Source organism: Chlamydotis macqueenii, chromosome 2 (assembly GCF_036417535.1).
Source record: "Chlamydotis macqueenii isolate bChlMac1 chromosome 2, bChlMac1.mat, whole genome shotgun sequence".
NCBI classification, from domain to species: Eukaryota; Metazoa; Chordata; class Aves; order Otidiformes; family Otididae; genus Chlamydotis; species Chlamydotis macqueenii.
The window spans coordinates 48757387-48778664 of record NC_141557.1 but is presented as its reverse complement, the minus strand read 5'-3'; the positions used below and the strand labels follow the sequence as shown (position 1 = coordinate 48778664).

The 21278-nt window shown below is 38.9% G+C and overlaps 1 protein-coding gene across 1 annotated transcript; it reads right to left on the bottom strand.

Moving 5' to 3' along the window:
* Positions 1 to 26: 26 nt before the first annotated feature.
* On the bottom strand, positions 27 to 20318 carry LOC104481729 (uncharacterized). The gene is made up of 11 exons (XM_086742877.1): positions 20225 to 20318; positions 17065 to 17133; positions 16883 to 16997; positions 16448 to 16574; positions 16176 to 16250; positions 12770 to 12900; positions 8686 to 8746; positions 7234 to 7278; positions 6900 to 6956; positions 2875 to 3087; positions 27 to 1950 (listed from the first exon to the last, which is right to left on the bottom strand). The coding sequence occupies exons 2-11, from the start codon at positions 17087 to 17089 to the stop codon at positions 1843 to 1845; spliced, it is 957 nt and encodes a 318-aa protein (XP_086599003.1). The 5' UTR covers positions 17090 to 17133; positions 20225 to 20318; the 3' UTR covers positions 27 to 1842.
* Between the last annotated feature and the right edge of the window lie 960 nt (positions 20319 to 21278).

Genomic DNA, 21278 nt, shown 5'->3' with positions numbered 1-21278 from the left:
TTGAAATAATTGAAACAAATTCAAACTTGACATCAGCTGATTGTTTATTTAATTGTCCTATATCAGAGTAGGTTCCATTTCTTTTTGTACATCTTTAATGCCACAGACTTACAAGGTTCATTATGTTCTTAGAGAGGAAAAAAAAAAAAAAAAGAGCCAACAAAAGGCAACACATCTTGACATACTGGTACCAATGTCTTTCCCGGTACAGTTGAGAATAAAATCTGCTTAAAACTCTCCATTACAGTAATACCTCCATAGAACTCTGAGTATGATTGTAACAACGCTCCGCCACTACTGTGCGGAACAAGCCCTGCCTGGCTTATTTTGTAGTAGTAAAGAAATCCATGTACTGCACTCTCATCTGTAATTCATCTTCTAAGTTGAGATCTTAAGTCTAAGTCACCGTCCCCAGCATCTGTGAGAACGCACGAAGCATGAACACAACACAGCCACTGCTGGCCATAAAAGTCTTTTAATGGTCGCACTCCTTTTAAAGAGTAGCTTAAAATTTGGGGGGGCAGTAGTAGCTTCTCTGACTGTTTTTTAAGCCAGTATTTCTATTAATTTTCAGTAAAGACACAGGCCTTGAACTCTTAAAACATAAACACAATCAGTCTTACGCAGAAGAGCTTTCTGAACTGTTGAGTAGTTCATCTCAGATAATTATGTTGCTTAAAATAAAAAAAAGTTTATCTAACCCTCTAGCACTGAAAAACTAAGGATGAAAGTATGGCCTTAGAGTTAATACATAGATTTTACTATTGTTATCATTCAGAAGTTGATAGCTTAAATAACCCAAATGTGAGGAGTTTGGCTTTCTACATTTGAAAACCACAGGTTTGGTTTGGTGCAGTTCCTGCCTACAGATTTACTTGCGCATCTGCTTGCTGTGTGCCTAAAAGGGTGGACAAACTGCTTGGATTGAATTCCCCGCTCCATCATTGTTCCTGTAACTGAACCTGGTTTCCATTCTTCATCTGTAGAAAAGCATGAATGACACATCCCCTCTTCCCAGAACCACTGCATCCTTTCCTTACAAACTGAGGAGGTAATTGAGGAGACACAGGAATGGCGTCACAGGAAGCACCATGTATGAGTGTGGCAGCCAAGGGCAGTAGAGCGCACAAGCTCTACCACAGTGGACTTCTCACCCCTTTTAAAGGCTGATGGCATTGGGCGTAAAACGTGCTTCAGTGATAGGCAAGCTTTATACTAACACCGTTTAACTGAACCAAGTTCAAAAACTTGGCAAGTACCTCGAGGTACAATCTTACCTTTTGACATGACCTATCATGTCCTGTTACGTAATTAAATATGAAGCTGAATCATGAAAAAGTGTAAGCTGTTTTGCTGTAAGAGCTCATGGTTACCTTGCTTTTTTTTTTTTTTGGTCAACATCTGCTAAAGCTGATTTGTCCTTAAACCCGATACTGAATTACAGAACAGGAGGTTCAGTTCCTTGGTGTGGCAGACTTCAGCCCCACCTTATGATAGAACTTCACACTGAGCAGTGCTTACAGATGCAAATTAACTAACTTCCAAGTTCAGTGACCTTTCACCAAGTAGCTGCTACGCCCCCACATTTTACACAGTACTTCAGTTCTCATGCCAACACAAGGAAGGAGTTACTAATACAAACTGAAGCATCACCAACTTAATCCACAGCTGCACATTACGTTAAGATTTTTACCTGGAAAAAAAAAATGCTTTTCTTGTCACAAAAGTGGATGGACCAGACACCACCATTAGGACTGTCAGGAAACCAACTCCTTCCACTGACTTGCAGTCCCATTCTTTTCTTCAACAACAATAAAATTTTCTGTGTGGTTGCACTTACTGTCAAAGAATAATACAGCATCTGCACAGGCGCTGTCCGCTCCCTCCTACCGACGGAGGGGGAGTTACTGGAGCAAAGTAAGCATGAACTTTCACGTGAGGTAGATGAGCCTGTGGATGAAAAGTCTGCGTTACAATGGGAGAGAAATAAAGATACCTAGTAAAAAGAAGCAGTATGCCACAATTACTGTCAAGAAGTTGGCTCTTGTTAAGGTTGGTTAGCTAAAAGCAAGGATCTGTACGCTTGATCCTACCCACGCTGTCTTCCTCCACCTAATTCTTGTGTCCCATCCAGCTAAGGCACACTAGTGTCTGGGCACTTGCCTGCTCAGGGTTCTCACTTATTTCCCAGTAAAGCACCCATCAGCCCAGAGAGCTCCCTGAAAGACTTGCCTGTATCTCATCTCCCATATTCCCTGCTTCTCTACTCCTACACAGCAGCATGGAACAGAACAGGGCATCCACCCTCAGTAGTCACCATCAGGGATGGGCTTTCCAATTGCAGAAGTGTGTGGACACAAAGCTGGGATACAAAGCTGCAGACAAGTTTAGCAGTAGGGCTAAAACTCTGCTTCCCACAGTAGATGGTTCCTGACCTAACAAGGAGAGGTACACGGAGGAAAAGTTTGTGGCTGGGTTCCAGGGCCTAACTGCCCTACAACCCGCCAACTGAAATCTCCATGCAGATGTTTTGCTATTGGCTCTGTATATTAACATGCCTTTTAGGAGAGTTAAGGAGTGCCACCACACAATCCTGAAAACATAGAAGCCTGTATTTGCAAAAATACAGAAAGCAGAAGATAAGCACTCATCATTCCAACAGCAAAAGTGTCGTAAGTCATAAACAAAATCAGACAATTAGTGCTGCTCACACAGAGAAGCTACTTCTAGTCCCTAGCGGTGAGGACCTAACAGAACGATATTCAGATCTGTTTTTCCATCCTCCCTCGCCCGGGACATCTGCAGGACTCATACAATCTCAAGCAGTATCAACGGCTCGGGCTTTCCCACCAGAACAAATCAGCAAATACATACTCTGATCCGTTTGATTCCAGCTCGCGTGACTTGCTGACAGTCATACAGCTCAATTCTCTCCAGGTTGTGGCAGTTCTCCAGGTGTTCCAGCGTCACGTCGGTGATGAGAAGACAGTTATCAAGCTCCAGTACCTGCAGCCTCTCGTGACCACACGTACTGTTGCTCAGATGAAGAATCCCATCATCAGTGATCAATTCACAGTGAGATAAGCTCTAAAACAGAGAGGCAAACAGTTAACGACATCACTGGGGCCTCAGTTACTCTGTCCTCTAAATATTGGAAGTCTTCTTCAGACTCCTTCGTTCTAGTGGTTAAACAGTTACCAACAGCATACCACTGAAATCCAGAAGAGTAACAAAAGAAACAGCTCTACTCAACAAAAAAAAAGAGCTGTACTTCAGTTTTGACTTTGCTTCAAAATGAATTAACAGTCCCAAAGCACGCAGTACTGGCAAACTCCTCAGGCCCCTTTGCTCTCTATGAACACAGAAATTCTGTTCCAATTGTCACGCACCCCCGTTACCAATGGGTGCAAAAAGCACGTGCTGTGCTAGAAACGGGAGACAACTGTAAAGAAGGATCAAGAACACACAGGAATAGATGAGGCTCTACTGACAGGAGTTACTGTTTCACTGCTACCATGGTTTCATACATACCACCAGGATCAAGCCTGGGCAAGTCCACACAGATAAAGAACACACAGACTGTACTGATTTGCCAAATAATGATTTCAGGAAAACTGTGAGCACTTAGCACCTCAGCCTGTGCATACAAGCAGTAATGAACATCTTGTACAGCTGCAGGAGCTGGTCTTTCCTGTAAACGTCAGCATAATAAACAAAAAAAATCTGCTCCTCTTCAGTGTATTTTCTCACTCCCTTGAATTTCAAGAGCATGGAAAAAGTTCCATCATCTTGGGCAGCAGCACCACATAAAGCAGTTTCCTGGTTCCTTTAGGGAATTCATTACTTTTGGAGAAGCAATGATGACAACAGGAAACAGACTTTCCTCAGAGGAGGCTTAAAAACCACTCTATTGCAAGCGAAATGAATGCTCTCAAGTCGTCTGCACGAGAAACGTGCAGGATCTATGAACTCTACTCCTCTCGCCCTGGGCTCCGAGGTAGCTCTCTGCCTTCTGCCCAGCCCTGTGCCTTGTCTGTACTTGTACTTAAGTCTGACAGTGACTGGTTTTGAAGTAGCGTTTCCAAGTTTTTTTTTCAGACAGCAACTGATGAAGAAACACTTGCGGCATTCTAAAAATCCTTTTTATCTTGGCACAAGCTAACTAGTGCTCAGGAGTACCTCCTGCTGAATCAAACGTAACCCTTCCCTTCACTCAGCACATCTCAGCCATCTTCTTTTATTTCAGCCTGACAAGGAAGCCCCAGAACTACCTGCCATGGCTTACCCTTGTTTTACCTTAGCTATAGGTACAAATGTTTCTGGCCTGCTACCAGACACAGGGGATCCGTCCTGCCCTTGAGAACAACTTGCCTCTCGCTTCTTTTTGTCCGTTTGCTCAACAGGATGAACAAGTAACCAGAGAAGAGGCTGGGAGAGGGGTCTGCAACTCCCCTCGAGTCTGATGGGGAGACACCAATTTTACTCACACACTCACTCAAGTGCGAGCAGCTGGCAGGAACTCCGTGCAACATCACAACTACTGCACACTGTCTCCAAAATGCATCAGAAATGAAACGCGCACCTCTGTCAACAGTGTTTTATCTTATGACATGTTTACATTCTGCAAGTCTATCAACACTTAAATACTTAACCTTCTCTCTTATACCCGCTTTCTTTATGTGCGGGTTCTGAGCATTTGATTTGGCTCACAGCCTGGAAACAATCAGCAGTTGCAGGGTTAAAGAACATTTCTAACAGACCTCTGTTTCAAGGAAGGACAGGAGGTTATATGAAGCTGTGGCTAGGGCAGCAGTCTGCTGTCTAATTAAGAGTTTCCCGTCCCAGGAAGTAAGCAGCTTATAAAATTCAGCTTTCCTGAGACACTGTTTTTGGTACTGAAAGGACAATACAGGATGTACAGCTGAGGTCACCGAACTTTGTAAAACAAATTTGCCAAATGAGGCATACTTTGTATTAAGGGATTTTTCTGGCTTCATAAGCCTGTTAGAAAGTGTTAATAACATGGAACTGATGAAGATAATGACTTGAAATCTTTAGAGTAAAAAGATATGGTAAAATTATTTTTTTGTTAATACATACTAAATGCTGTGTATAAATCAAATATGGTATACAGTAACAGTGAGAAACAAGATTATCAACATAACTGAAGAATTTGTTTTCTCATCTTCAGGAATATTATGAGTATTTCAGTTTCACTAAAAATCTGAATGTACAAATGTTAAATACTTTCACCAGAAATTACTTCCTAAGTCCAGTAAGTAATAAAGTATTTGAGTACTCTGATACTGATGAAGATGTAACAGTTGGTTATAACTGGTTTAACAGAGTTTTTGCTTATTTCCACTGTCTACTGAGCCTTCAAACAAATTCAAAGTTGATTTCGGCAACTTCAAAATCTTTGTTGAAACCGCAAAGATACCTAAACATACGCTACAGCACAGCCACACAAGAGTTTACAGAACCATCAGCAGTACATGGTTTCACATGTGAATTATCAAGATTAGTTCATGTAGGGTATTTGGCACCTGCTAGTCTGTTCTTCCTTTCCCTGTAATTCTCAGCCATCACTGCTCACGCAGTCTTTGAGTATGTATCCTTCCTACACACAGGATATACACATCAGCAACAACAACAAAATATCATTTTTTCTGGTTCTCTTAGACAAGGTTTGTTATTTCACCAATGCCACATTCCCTGCCTCTGGGCTAACACACAAAGGCCAGCAAATAGGAGCAGGTTCAGAAAAATACTTGAAAATTATAAGGTTTTACGGTATCTCCGGTGAAGCAGTGGCAGAACTGGTATAAAATATCTCTTGCAAGTACTTGTTATAATTGGGATTACAATACTAAAACATATCCATCACAGAAGAACAGAAAGTGTCCCACATAAAAGGGTCCACATCTCCTGACAACTCTTGTTTGGCTTAACATTAAGAACTATGGTACAGAAATAAGGTCAGACAATGAATAAGCAAAAATAAAAAACAGCAATAGAAAATAGTGAACAGGTTCCTTTTCAAAAGCCATCTCTCCTCATGTTGCCACCTTAGTAACACTGTGTGAGAAACGCTAACTAATCATAACACAATGTAATTAATGAAGCAGCAAACCTTCCTTTAATCCCATCTAAGAACAGATTATAAAGACAGGTGTTCTCTCAGGTACATCTAAAGTAGAATATAACAAGTCTACGCTTATGGGACAACTGGCTCTAAATACAGGAGTTCCTATTGTAAGTACAGTCTAGTAATTTTGGAGTAACTTGACTGAAGAACAGCCAAGTTTATGCCACCTGAAATTGTTTCTCATGTTCTGAAAGATCTAAGCAACTAATCCCTAAAAAAGAAGGGTACCCCACTTTCTCAATCCTCTCCAATTATGTTCAAAAGTCTAGGTCAAAAAAGCCTTCCATGATTTACTGTGCACACGTAGTCCTTCGGAAAATCTGCTTGCATGCAAAACTGATTACAGAGTGATTACATTTATCTTCACTGGGTGGTTTTGTTTATTCAAGATTTGACATAAACTGTCATACTCCCTAAGAAAAGCACTAGTGAACACATAAGAGTATCTAAAAAGGATCTGAGTAAATTGAACTAAGTAATCAAAAATGAAGGATGCTAACCATAAAATATAAGCTTTCTGGTTATTACTCACTGATTTGGTAATTTTTTTTATCACACAATGCATGTAAATATTTAGGAGTAATCTTTTTTTTAGAATACTTATGAAACTTGCATGTATTTTGCAAAGTATCATACTACATCAGGAACTTTCAGATACAGAGTGAACAGCCTGCTTTTATACTGCAGGAGTTGTGTATGTGTGTGGGTTTGGAGGATGTATTAAAGTTCACGAATACAGAGCTGAACTTACCAATGCTTGTAGCTTAGGACAGTGTATAGAAAGTTGTATCAACGTGCTGTCAGTTATCTAGAAATAAAAGAAACCAAACAACCATAAGCAACACACATAAGGGCAACCCTCAGTTAAGATATCTCTTTCCCTACCAGATGAAGATTCTGTTATTTCTGGAAAACACCCTATCACCTGTTGCTCCTTCAAGTATTATTTTTATTTACTATCATAAACACAGCACTATTAATGAATAAAAAAAAAAAAAGCACATTTAACTGAAAGTGCTAATGTTTTTATTGGCACTGCATTCTTACACTGGATGTTCGATATTCCTTTTCATATTAAATCTCACCAAAACACATTCTTCCAAGTCCATCTTCTCCAGCTCATGGCAATTCTGAAATAAACAAAAACCAAACAGATAAACAGAAGATGAAATAAAACAACATACAGACATAAAATCATTCACAGAGCTAGTAATATAGTTCCAAGAGGAAAATGTGAGCTAAATCCTTTCAAGTATTTAATCACCAAGGAACAAAAAATGGTAAAAAAAAAAAAAATAATCCACAAGCAATGCACCACCTCCCGCCTCAAACCTCTACACTTTCAGCCTTTTCTCTTACTAAATGAAGTTTCTCCTTCTTGCCCTGTAAGGTTTGCACAGTGTGTGATCAGTACTCACCCACCCCTGCCTCCCTTCCCCCTCTTGTGCTCAACTTCAATTCAAACCTATGGTATTTACAGCCTCTGCATTAAAGTTAACTAATCTGCAGACATCAACCTGCATCACACTAATCTGAAACACACTTAAGCCTGTGAAACGCTACTCTTCACCATCATACTCTAGAAAGAAGCCTTAAAAACAATTTGCTTTGCTAATGAATACTGAAAATATTAAAATAGGGTCCACTTTAGGCTGGGAGAAAGCTCCATTTCACATTCATACAAGCAATTTTCCCAGTTTTCCGAGATCCCTAGCAAGCTTTTAGAAGTGTTTTCAGTATCTGATCATGACTAATTTCAAGAAAGTGCTGTAACCTTGTGACCTCACAGCAGACCACATGGTGCCATGGCTCAGGCCAAACCCCAACCCATTTTTTACTGGCATAGGAAGAAAAGCAGCTCCCAAAAGCAGGCTTGAGGCGACTATTGAAAGCCTAAGGCTGTAGTGCTGAATCTTTAGAAAACCACTCTGTTCAACCACTGTGGCTAGAAAAAAAAAAAAAAGCCTTTTGTTCACACTAAATATCAGCACCGTAAATTAATCCCATTTACAGAGTATTTTTGTATTCAGATTTCCTAAACCAGCAAGCATATAACTTGAAGCATCTGATGCCATCAATATGCTTACTTTACATATTATGCAGGAATCAGCATGCTTATAGTTTATAATGTACAACGTAATTATTTTTTGTAACATAAAGGTATGCTCAGAATAATCTATTATATTGTGATTTTTTTGGGTGTAACTATCACATGGGTATGTATCATCTTTATAGGGGAAATTTGGCTAGAATACATAACATAAGTTTAGAATTATGTTAAACATAATAAATTTTATTGAAACTTACTAAAAAAAGAGGGGGAAAAAACTGAAAAATGCAATCATAGACAGTAAAATAGATCAAGCTGCAGCTTTAAGTATAATCCATAAATAAAACCACTTTTTAGCCCCCTCCTCCACTGTGTTCTTCCTATTTTTCTTCTCATACTCCTTCCCAGCAGGACTATATCAGTTCACAGCTGCTCAGCAGCAATGAAAACAAGGCCAGCTCTAACCTGCTGAAACAACAACCCTTACCCGTGCTAGAAGGGTAAAACCAGCATCTGTAAGATGTGAACACCTTGCAGCTTCCAAAATCCTGGAAAAGTTTTAAATGTGAAAGAAAACATTAGCATAGAGAAAAGAAAATGCATTTGAGATACAAATCTGTCTTCTGCAACTTAAAACTCTCAATAGTGATTGCATATATATGTCTATTTTTCACAGTAATTTGCACTTAGAAAGCACTAGGCAGGCTTTTGATCCAGCTTATCAGAAGACTAACAATCACAGAACAGATTTAAGTTCAATCCTCAAATCTTCTCAACATTTAGTGGAAAAAAAAAATATACATAATTACAGGCATTTTGACCTCTCATTTCAGTAAGACAGCATAACGCTCAAGTTTTCTCATGTGTTATCTGAGGAAAGATATGGGAGAATAAACCCTGAGCTAAGGAAAATGCAGATGAAGCCTGCATCTAAAACCTCTTATCTAAACACAGGATATTGGGAAGCCACAAAACTGAGAAACCGCTTCCTAGAAATTCGCTCAGAGCCTGTGCAGCAAGCACAATGAAGCAAGTTACCAGAAAGCAAGGAACTTAAAACTCTCCAAGCCCACAGCAAAAACAATAAACTACACCAACACAACCTTCAAGAAAATAACATAGTGTTTTGGAAAAATTAAACCTAACACACTTTCTAGAGGCACTGGGAAGTCAGCTGCCCCCAAAAGCACCACTAGTATGCGGAATGGGCCTCCATGCCATTAATGTTTTGTCATATTTGTTTTCTTTTTTTTTTTTTTTTTTTTAAATGAACACTTTTTACCTTGCAAGTGCAGTAAGTATCAAGATGAATAAGGAGAAATTAACAGCACTGTGTAATGAACAGCACAAACTTAAGTGCAACTTACCCACTCAACACAGCAAACGCTACTTCTGTACTGGGGTGAGTGGGGAGGAGGCAGGGAAAGATGGACAAAAGAACCTCTAGCTGCAGTGACACTTAAAGGCATCTAGATCCTTCCACTGGTTTAGGAGGTCATTAGAAAGTCCAAAGGGAAAAGCCATGCTGTGTGTACAAGAAAAATACAATCCCACTGAAGTACAGGATGTGGGGCTCTGACTACGACTTTCGTGGAGCAGTCTCTTCTCAGCCAAAAGCAAGAGCGCAGCTGAGTTTAGAGGTAAGCAGCCCCACAAGACACCTTTGAAAAGCATTTCCAGAGTACTAGTCTTCAAGAAGATTCAGAAGTATGCTGGAAACTCAAGAACAACCAACGGAGGTGCAAGACAGGAACCGCTTCCCAAATGGATGGTTGTAACACCTCTGGATTTTTTTTCCAGACTCACATTTGGGAACTCTGTGCCCTTCTACCAAGGGCATTAGCAACCCAACATAAAATACTCCCAGCTACTCTGAAAATTACTTATGATACCAAACACAAAGGGAAAAAACCCACCATCACCACCAACAAAAAAAACCATGACTCGGGTCACATTTGCTACTCTTCTTACTCCTTTCATCAATTACTTGCTTTCAACCCCACCTACACTTAAAACCATTGGATCCCTAATGCCATTATATTTCTGACTTTAAGGGGCAGGGGGGTGGGAGAAGGGGAAAGACATCCGCAGTGTGCAAAACAGTGAGGATGCTACTTACTACACATCTGGTTGAAAAGAAGAATATGGAAAAAGAGTGGTATGAAACTAGAAGACTAGCAGCTCTAGCTTTCCCCAAATTGGGTGTGAAGTCAGTGAGAAAAGCAAAATGGGGAGAGCGAGTTACATATACACACACTGCATCAATCAGGTCCCAGTATGAAAAACAGGTGGGAAGGCATTAGTCAGCATGAAAATTAGCAAAGGCCTAATTTTTGCTTTGTTTTAGTGATTGTACTTAATTATAGAGGGCTATTCTTTCTCCCCAGATACAGCTGACAGTTATTTCCCATCTAGGGATTTGTGACAAAGTACCCAGCACAGGAGCTGATGAGGCAAAATGGTATCTGAGAGCAGACTCCCCACTCTTACAAAGAAATGTTCTCTTGAGACAGACCTCACAGTTGCATTCATTGTCTACAGAAGTCTTTTGGGCACACCTGGAGTGTCTCTCCCCACAGCACCTCTCTACTCCTGTTGAATTAGCAGCAGGTGGGAGAGAATTGGTGGGGTTAGATCCTAATTTTTACAGCCCCAACTAGACAAAGATATTAATGGTTCATGGGTGCTTCTCTCAATAAGCCTCACCAAAATATTTACTACTATTTTAACATCAAAGAGCGCTAAAAAAGAAAAACAGAGAAAGTATCAAGCACCTAAATACAAGAGCAGATACAAACAGTGATGAGGAAACAGCTGTAATCTTAATGTAGGGGGGTGGAAAGCACACAGCTGAAGGGAGTTGGTCAAGCTTAGGATTTTTTTCAAGGAGACATCATTTGTGAGTGGTAACAGCTGCAGAACACAGCAATATTACATAAGGCAGCATAGCAGGACATCCAAGACCCTGAAGTTAAGTGAGAGCACCACAAAACAGAAAATACTCAAAAGTTTCCCAATAGGGCGAGCACATCCAACAGAGACAGCAGAGTTTTTCATACTCTACACTGAAATATTCAGAAGGCACAAACAAGTGTGGAATTACATTTCCTTTGATTTCCAACATATTTCTCATCAAGTACTTTCCATACGTGATCCCAAAAGTCTAGATGTAACCAGCTGTATCATCCATCCCTCCATCATGTGCTCTTCTGCAGTCATCACTCCAAAGGGTCATATTTTTTTTTTTCCTTACACTATTCCTCATTACAGGAGAAAAACGGCAGACGCCTTCCCCCTCGTGGCATAGACAGGGGCTAACAGTTTACCTACTAAAGTAAAAACAACTCCTTGGAAAGAATTACACAACTAATAGCACTTCAGACCTTTTATTTCCTATCTGAGCCGTGGATTGAGAGAATGAGAGAAATAGTGGAAAAAGATAAGTAATACCAGCACAGCTTTCTAAGGAACACAATTAAGTACGTCAGAAGACTCCCAAGCCCCTGATGCTGGCACATACAAGCTCTTGCAAGTATGAACACTTACATGAAGGGAACTGTCACTCTGGAATTGGTTTTAAGGATGAGTTTTCCACAGTAATAAAAGCTTTTTTTCTCTCAATCAGCTAAAGGAGTACTGCATGTCAGCATATTGCACACTGGCATTTGAATGTAGCTTCCCGTAATTTTTATGATCTCCACTTTCCTCAATCTATCTGTGATTGAAGTATAACAATTTGCAACTCCTGCACATTCCTGTCATAAATGGCAATTTAGTGTCATCCAAAAATCTTTTGGTTTTATTTAATTTACATTAAAATTAGACCTTACAAGGAGTATTACGTCTCTACAACTAGAGATGACTGAGCTTCATTATTAAAGCTGAAGCTGTTCCCACTTCTGCGAATACCACCATACCATTTATGTTAGCACAAATTACACCAATGTAAAGGTTTATTATTTTTAACTGATAAGCCCCTATTCCTCAAAACGTATCCTAAAAATACCAGTCCTCAGTGCTCATATGGAGATTAGCACACTCCATATCAGAGTTTAAGAACACCTGGATGTACTGCAGAGCATATTAAAAACACATTTATAATAAAATCTGTAAATATAATACTAAGGTATGGTTTAACTATTTTTTCGCAAGACAACCCATATTTAAAACCACATCAGAGTACAAACATCACAAGACACAACACAACTACAGACATTTTTACCTTTTAAAAAAATAATGGGCTTTATATCTTCTTTTCCTCTGGCTTGAAATTAGTACCTAAAGTATTTATCTAGAAGGACAGAATTGAACTGCTAGGTTCAACATGTTTTATTTGTCATATATTAATTCTTGCTTTTCCAATATACACTGGACTACATTCATACGATAGCTATACAGGACCAGCCCTCAAGTTTATATTCAGCTGGTATTTCTAACTTCATGTTTTGATTGCAAAGGTAATGCAAACAACACAAAGCTAAATCAAACCTGTGGATATCAGGCGATTATCTTCAGAAATGAATTTCTTAGATCAGGCCAGTAACAACATGACATACTCACAACATACTCACTTCAGCCTTGGACAGTTTAGACCAAGTGCTGTGAGAGAAGCATCAGTAAGGTTGCTACAGCCTGAAACACAGAGTGATTGAAGTCTATGGCATCCTCTACAGATTTTTACAATGCCTTCATCTGAAATTTGCTGCAACACAGAAGAAGGTTGATGTTACTCCATTATCAAGTAACAGTTAAGAACAAAAATCAAGTCATTTTACTGAACTGTTAGTGTCACATTGTACATAACCATGGCAACCTGTGAATTTTCAACCAAAAAGTGGTCGAAAAACCATGTTAACTGGTAACATTGAAGATAATAAACACACACAATTCCTCCTCATCTATGTATTTTTCCACAGATCTCAAGTATTGCTCAAAAGCAGTCTGAAGCACAGAGGGAGAGTTGTTTGTTGTTGTCCTCCTCTTTCACTTCGCTTTTGCTTTATAATTTTCACTTTTAATTGTAGTTGTCATTGTGTGAATGACATTGTGTAGTTGTCATTGCTGCTTATGTGTTCAGAGAGTTCAGGTCTCTCGTTCCAGTGACTGTCTAAGTTCAGGAACAGTGCAAAAGAAACTTTAAAGCTCGACAGCAGCAGAGCTACCTACCTATTTTGCACTGGAGCAGTACAACCCAAGGGTAAAAATCCATCACCTTCGGATCATTTTCAAAGTAAGTTATAGGTAGACAATTACATATAATCCATTCTTTAGAGAAGATAAACATAAAAGCCAGGTTTGCCCTACCCTATGCAGTTGTCTTTAGCTGACAGATTTAACTCAAAAGAGGGTTTTTAATGTCTCAAAAGTGTTTTGTACTAGATATTCTGAAAAAAGTAACACTAAATTTGGAATACGCTTAGAAAAAGTTCTCTCTCTGAAACAAGAACTACAAGAAACAGTCCCAATGCAGCTGCACACAAAACAGCAACGCAAACTAGGTTATTGGGTGTGTGTGCAAATATTATTCTGTTTACAGGTCTTCTATTCTGGAAAAAGTATTCTGTCTTCCTCCCACTCCCAACTCCAAGAACTTAACTTTTCTGCTGAATGACTAACCCTTCATCGTGAAACAAGTTATTTTATTTCCCGGCCTAACGTTACTCTTCCAATAATAACAAAGACCTCTACTGTATTTTGAATTGAAAATACAAATTCCTTTTATAAGCTACTCATCTAGGGACACTAATGCTACTACAACATATTTCTGAGGCTACTACCACAAACATCACCTTTCACAGATGAAAACAGAATGAGAAATAATAGTAGCACAGCACAAAGGGAGATCACCTTATGCCCCTTCTCACTTTTTAATATCAGAAGTTTGTATTTGCAATTTGTTCTGTCAAATAAAAATTATTCTAGACAGAAAACTAGAAGTTTTCTCTTCTTTTTGTGGGTCCAGAAGGATTTGCATCATCTACCGATAAGAAGGTATTTTCTGGAACTGTTTTGTTCCCTTTGAGAGATACTCATGACACTATTACTGGGAAAAGGAACTATTTTGGAGGTAAGGACTATGCAAATTTTATGCCACTGCTGAAGAGGGACAAAACCCTCAAGTTATATATGTAGATCTTCCATTCTGAAATTGTTTGTGATTTTAATGCCTACATTCCTCTCAGGGAAAAAAAAAGTGCACAAAAATACCTGCAAGTCTCCATTTTCTACACTCTAAAGATAATACCTTTCACATGTGCAGTTTCCAAAGTTAATAACAGTTCTCTCTGTAGCTGCTGGTGTGGCATTTTACCAGTCCATAAAACAGAGCCACTAGAATTGAAGTGTGGATCATATAAAGCACTAAGAGACCTGCTGTGTAAAAATCAGTGCTAGTCCTTTGATCAAAAAGAGCCTGGCTGCTTCTGGAAGCATGCTTCTAAGCCATGGCAAGCAGGACACATCTTCAGTGAAATAAAGCTTTAAAGCACACATAACTAGGTAGGACACAGGCTATCAACTAAAAAACTTCAAAAGGAAAAATACTTTCACTCATGAGGGGTTTTTTGTTGGTACTTAATATCTACGTGACAACAAACTTACTGGCCAAGGGAATACTGTGGTATACTTCCATGCCAGCACCTCTTTTAAGTGGGAGAGATCATAACTGATTATCATGAGACCTCTTGAGAGCCTTCCACAAAAATAATTAGGAAAGGCTGGCCTTGATATATCTCATTAGTCTCAGGTAAAACACAACAGAAAGAACTTTGGAGGAGGAGGACAGCAAAAGGAAGAGTGAAAGAGAGAAAATTACATACTGTCATTATTTATTTAAGTGTGGTTCTGACCAAAAGAAGGAACTTTTTCCTTTCATTCTCACTATCTTTAGGTGCTCAACTTCAGTGGGCACTTAAATTCAGATTTAAAAATCTGAATACTCTCTCTCTCACTGAACATCTGGCTCATAGAAGCTCATTCTTAATTTCTGCATTTTTTTAAATGTAACTTTTAATAATAAACACTCCAAAATGTTCAGCACTTTAAATAAATCTATTAGGCCCAAAAATTTTCATCTTAATAAAAAATGGTCTCACATGACATTCATTCAGGAATGAATGTGTAAAACAGATTTGAGTTTTAGCCCAAGCAGATTTTATGATACCTTCGATCAATAAAACTGTAGAAAACTTTCCAAAAGCAAAAAAAATTTCAACTTTATTATTCAAATTTGCATGACAAACACTGAAATTCTAATTTATTTCAGTATTTTCTAAGGTTTATTTACAAAGAATGACTTAAATATATTTAAAATCTAAAAGGGGATCTTTCCCATTTCTAAAATGTCACATCAGAAACAACAAAAAGCAAATAGAAAATACAGCAAATTAATTTTTGTGTACTCTAAGTAGAATCAGATATACACGAATATGAATGATTCCCAGTCATTTCATTACAAACGAACGTGTTCTTCCACTGCTATCGAAAAAGCATGCCCTTCTCCTGCTACCTAGATGGTTCTGAACAGTCTTCAGTTATGATGCCATTACAATTTACTCTCAATTATGTAGCCCAGAATATGGCTTCTGCTTAATTAGAAACCTTAAAATTATGAATAGACCAAAATGTTTGATCTTAATGGCTGGGAGGACAAGAGCTACATCTGTAAAACTGCATGGTTTAGCACATACGCAGTTCATTACATTTGAATGAATGCAGTTAATTCTTACTCTAGAGCTTACTACAGTTAAAAGATGTAACGAGGGGGGAAAAGAAACCCAACAAAAACACCCAGCACTCCATATCCACACTCAGCTGTAGAAACAACCAGGTCATCGAAGACCTCTAATCCACACAAAATTCTGTAAACTGCATAGATTTACTATTTGAATTATTTAAGTGTGTAGCAGATCAATTCATTAGCATTCGAAAATGGTTTGATTCTTAGAAAATGTATTTTTTGAAACATCAAATACTTACTGTACAGGATTGCAAATTCAGGATTACAAGTTCATGACAGTGATTTTGAATGTGTTTCAACGCTTCATCTTCTAACTGCATTTAGCAATTAAATCAGACATAGGAAAAGAAATAAGAAATTAAAAGCACAGCAAAGCACCCCAAAAAATGTACACATCTTGTAACACTGAACAAAAGACTATAACAAAAATGGTATTTTTTAAAATTCATGGAAATTTCAAAAACCCAAAATAAAATTTTATTCCTAAAGGATCACCCAAGCAGTTATGTACCTGTGTGCAACCTCTAAGAAATAGAGCTTTTAGTCCACTACACCCTTTCACCAGTGCTTCAATACCATCCTTCGTAATCTGATCACACCAGGAAAGATTCAAATGTTCCAGATTTCTGCAACCCTCACTGGGAGAATTAAAAAAATACATAAAGTTAAATCCAGCCTTCAAATAGTCATAACAGTGGGAAACCCAAATTAAACACACTGTTAGAAATTAATGATAGCCGGCAGACTGTGCCAGGCCTCCACAGAAAAGTAATGAGAAAAGACCACACACAAACATCATAGTCTACACCCAAGAAGTGCTAGCTATAGGATATAGTCAGGGCTGATACACAGTATTAAGGTTCAGCACTGATTTTTTTAAACTTTATTAAATGTTGAACAGCTCCTTAAATGCTTTTCTTTAACACAAAACACTGAATCTTCTTACCTTAAGCCTTTCAAAGAGCTGTTTGTGATGGCTACGCAAGATGTCAGATCCAGATGTTTCAGCTTGGAACAGAATCTGCTAAGACTGTAACACGTGCTGCAAAACAGCAGACACACTAAAAATACCTTTAGCTACTTCTTTTTCCAAATTTTCCCATCAAACAAAAAACCCCTTTCACTTACCTGTCAGTGATTTTTGTGCACCCATTTAGATTTAAGTGTTCGATGTTTCTACAATTCTGTGCAAAGGTCCTAGAACAGCAACAAAAAGCTGGAGAATTAATATGTCACAAGCTGTAACGCAGTCACTAGAGTGCGCTCTGTCCCCTACCTCCTTCCACCTCACTCTAAAAGCTTAATCTCCAAGCCACAGAGCCCTTACGTAGAGCACCTTAAATAAATCTGTCTCAGTGGCCGCTTTCTCCTCTTGCTAGTCTAGGTTTCTGTCTTAGGCAACTCGTGAAGCCAAGTGTTCGCTCCCCTCTCAGACACCACTTGAGCAAGGTGTTTATTTCTGTCATATATAATGCAGCACTGACTTGCTTCAAATGCCTTAACTAAAAATATTAAGGGCATAAACAGAAAGGTTTAAAATCACATCAGTTAAATATTAGGTTGCTGGGGAGAGTTTTTGCACATCTCATTACTGAAGCCTTTGCAGGTCTTATTAAGGAGCTTGCTCTCACATCAAATGAAAAGGAACGCACCTCGCACAACACAGAAGTGGGACCTAAGCCTATCAGACTACTAATGGAAAGCCCTGTGGGTTGCAAATTAGTTATTTATGATTTTAAAAAATAAAATGCATCTGTGTGCATTGCTGCTGCGAAATCTAAGGATGATTGGAGCTATTATACTGCTAAAAGCCTGTATGTATCATTATACTAATTACCCAGAAGAAATACATCAACTTTCTTTTCATCTCTGCAGAGTAATATTTACAGCTGCATTGCATTTCAGAACACTGTTTTTATGCCTGTGTTTCCTCCAACTGCATGAATTTTATTGGCAGAAGTAGAGGAAACACACAAAAACAGTTTTGTCTGGAGGCTTGCCGTGGTTAACAGATCCGACTACACACTCAGCTGGTAACAACTTCCTGGCTTTCCAGTGTGGATTGAAAACAATGGAAAAAAACCCAGCAAGGAGTTATACTGGTGAGAGTTTCCACTCGAGTTCTCAAAACAGCTATTCCAAAATTCATGTACTGGAGGGCGATTTACAATCAAGACACTCTTCAAATCACTTGGAAAGACACTACACTCTGTAATAACTTGCAGGAACATCAAACTTTGCCTCTAAGATTCAAGCATCAGGCATGTCCTGACAGAGCTGCCACAAACATTCCGTACGTACATAGCCAATACCTACTTCGGTAACTGGCTATTTTTAAACAAAACTTGATGTAGAAGAAGGATAAATAGAGAAATTAGTATCACCCACAAAACTAATGGATCTGAAAACAATTCAATACAAAAAGCCTGACAGGAAAAAGTCACTGTCAGAACAAGTATCTGAAAATTAATGTCACATTTCTATGATAATGTGTTGAAAGTCTTAAAGCTCACGCACTTATCCTTCATTTGTTAATTTCACTATCACTTGCTTGTATTTCAGGGGTGAACCACTTTCCTTCCTAAAATGTCTTAGACACCACCATCTGCACCAGTTACTTGTTACGGATGCACGTGGGAATACTGGTAACGCACTGGTAGCTGGCCTCAGCTAAGCCTGTCCTATTACCTGCTAGTATGACTAGCTGCATCATCCCTACAACCTACACATGCTACAGGCTGAACTGCTGTATGCTTATTCTAAGTATCTGTCTACTAAATACATCGTTATTTAAAAACACCCTATCCCCAAGCCTCCATCTCTTCTCACTGATACCTGAACCCACTTAAATTTTTGGTCCTATCCACAACCCTCACTGCAGTCCCCTAGCTTTAGTGTCCTGAAAAGCACAGCTAGGAGTCTAAATCAAATGTGAAAACTGAGTTACTGGGGGAAAACTATCGCCTACTGTCCTGACTCTTCCTACACACCCCTTCTCATCGCCTTCCCCCTTTCCTCCACTTCTGCTATTGCCTTCCCTACTGAGGACAGAGGGACCATCTGCACAAATGCTCTGGGAACTTGGAGAAGCACTGTAGAAAATTAACTCTGGTTTGGATTACCTTTTTTTTTGACAGCAGTTGCCAGTAATCTGTGAGACAGCAGTAATACGCACGTTTCCCTGAGGAGACAAGACTGCCTGAAGGTAGCAATGCACCAAGGAGCAGTTAGGCAGATGTCCCAGAGGCAAGAGAAAGCTCTGGGGAAACCTTTGGGTCTGAAGCTAGGATGCCCATTTGGATTACTAAAGCAATCTGTTGCTTAACTAGTCACTGGATTAATTTACTCCAGAGACAAAACCCAGTGAATTAGACTTACTCATAAATTTTAGAAAGAGCTAAAGGTCACAAGACACTAACATTGCTCAATTCTGAATAAAAATCTTTGTGCTTTTATTTCCTACCTAAGGATGGCCACACAACATCACACTGAATGCCACCCAGCTCAGTCTCCTGTGACAGCAAAGTGCAACTGTAAAAAACCATAGCCCCAGGCTTCCTCTAAATATTTTTTGAGCCCTGAAGTACTTGCAGCTTAGGGACCCTTCAGCTGGAGGTAGGATCTTTGGCTTTAAATACCCGAGAGAAATATCCACAGAGGAATCTGGCTAAACAGACTGCATACAGAAAAAGCTTCCATGAATTCTAACTGTCCTCTGGAACAAATTGCACAGTTCAATTTATATACTATGTAAAGAAGGGCAACTTTTTCTATTCAGAAACTCATGAGATGTTCCTGTTGCCTGCCTGTTCTTGTATCTAGAGAAGAGAATCCCAGGCCCTTCCCAATTTTTAGGCACTCCATCATTTCAGTCTTTATTCTTCCTCCCATTCCTAGGGTCACCTCTTGTCCACACTAGAAGATAAACTATAAACTGACTGAAAACTAATCTTGGTGAAATAAATATTGTAGGACACCAGAGTACAGGTCTGAAAACTACTTAACTGCTTGAAAGTGGAGAGATAGCAACATGATACTAATGAAAGAAAAAGACACATTTCTGAAAAGCACAGTTCTCATTTCTTAGTTGATTTCCAGAAAATATTGTAGCTATACTTTGATCTCAAACTGACATCTCATTTAGTCATTATTAAGGTATTTAGTAGTTAGTTAAGTATCCCATTTTGGTCATTAGTCAGTACTTTGAAATCCAAACAAATGTAACAATAATTGCTTTTGGTCTGGACATTAGGAAATAAGTGATGTCTCAATCTAGGACTTTACTTACTTTAAAGAGGAGTCTCCAACACCAAGACATCCTCTCAGACTAAGTTGTCTCAGGAACCCACCACATCTTTTCGATATATTTTCCACAACACGACCCTTAAACCAAATAAAAGGAAGATTTTGTTGAGTTCTATTCTGACATAACATTCTAACCAAACTAAAAATGCCAGGACGAAGATCAGCCCCAGCTATACCCCACCAGAATTACATTTCTTGGAATTTCTTTTGGCACTTGAAGAAAAAACAGTTACCTGTTAAGAATCTCCATTCACACTGAAGCACTATTCAATTCAACCTTTAGTTTTCTAAAGATAGCAAGAGTTTAAATTGTCCATGAAAACACGCTTAGGACAGTACATCACTCTGAGCTACAGCCTCCGATAAGTCCTGTTTTACAGACCCTGCTGTAAGGATGGTTACCTCTGCAACTGAAAGGTGCGGAACATTTTGGTGGGAGGAGCCATTTCAGTTGCCTCCAGAATATTTTTCAGAGCTCACCCGCCAGTCTTCAATGTCATATATATATTAGAGTGTCTGTGCCTAACACGTGGGAATGTCGAAGAACTTCTCACGCTGTGAAGCTTACAGACTTTATGCCTCATTACTTGTCAAAAGTTGAAGCACAGCTTACGAACAAAACTTCCTAGCTGACCCCACCGTTTGCTGCAAAACGCTTTTTATTTACATCCTGAAAGCACATTTTGTTATACATTAAGAATAAGCAGAACAACATAGTACTAATATTCAATTTGAAAGTAGCATTAGGGAAAACATTATTTAAACTACAGTAGGAGGTTTTTTTTTTTTCACTTGGTTCTTTTTTTTTTGGTAGGAAAAACATGATAACTTAGCAAAAAGCAGGTGGCCACTGCAAAAACTGACTAGACATCACATTGTGTCTAATCTTAGGGAGGTAAGGTAAAAGAAATAAACACTGATCATTTAAGAAACAAGACTAATACCTAACAGCACCTTTTACTTTCCTGACTTTCTTTTTTTTTAAAGGAATACTTACAAAATTACAGGTCAGTGGATTTTTTTTTTTTTTTGTTTCC

Coding starts and splice junctions, on each gene's coding strand:
- LOC104481729 (XM_086742877.1), bottom strand. CDS start 17,089: ATGGGTGCACAAAAATCACTGACAG. Junction 16,251..16,447: donor TTCTTAGAGGTTGCACACAG/GTACATAACTGC, acceptor TGCTAAATGCAG/TTAGAAGATGAAGCGTTGAA. Junction 7,279..8,685: donor GTTTTACCCTTCTAGCACGG/GTAAGGGTTGTT, acceptor TGTTTATTTCAG/AATTGCCATGAGCTGGAGAA.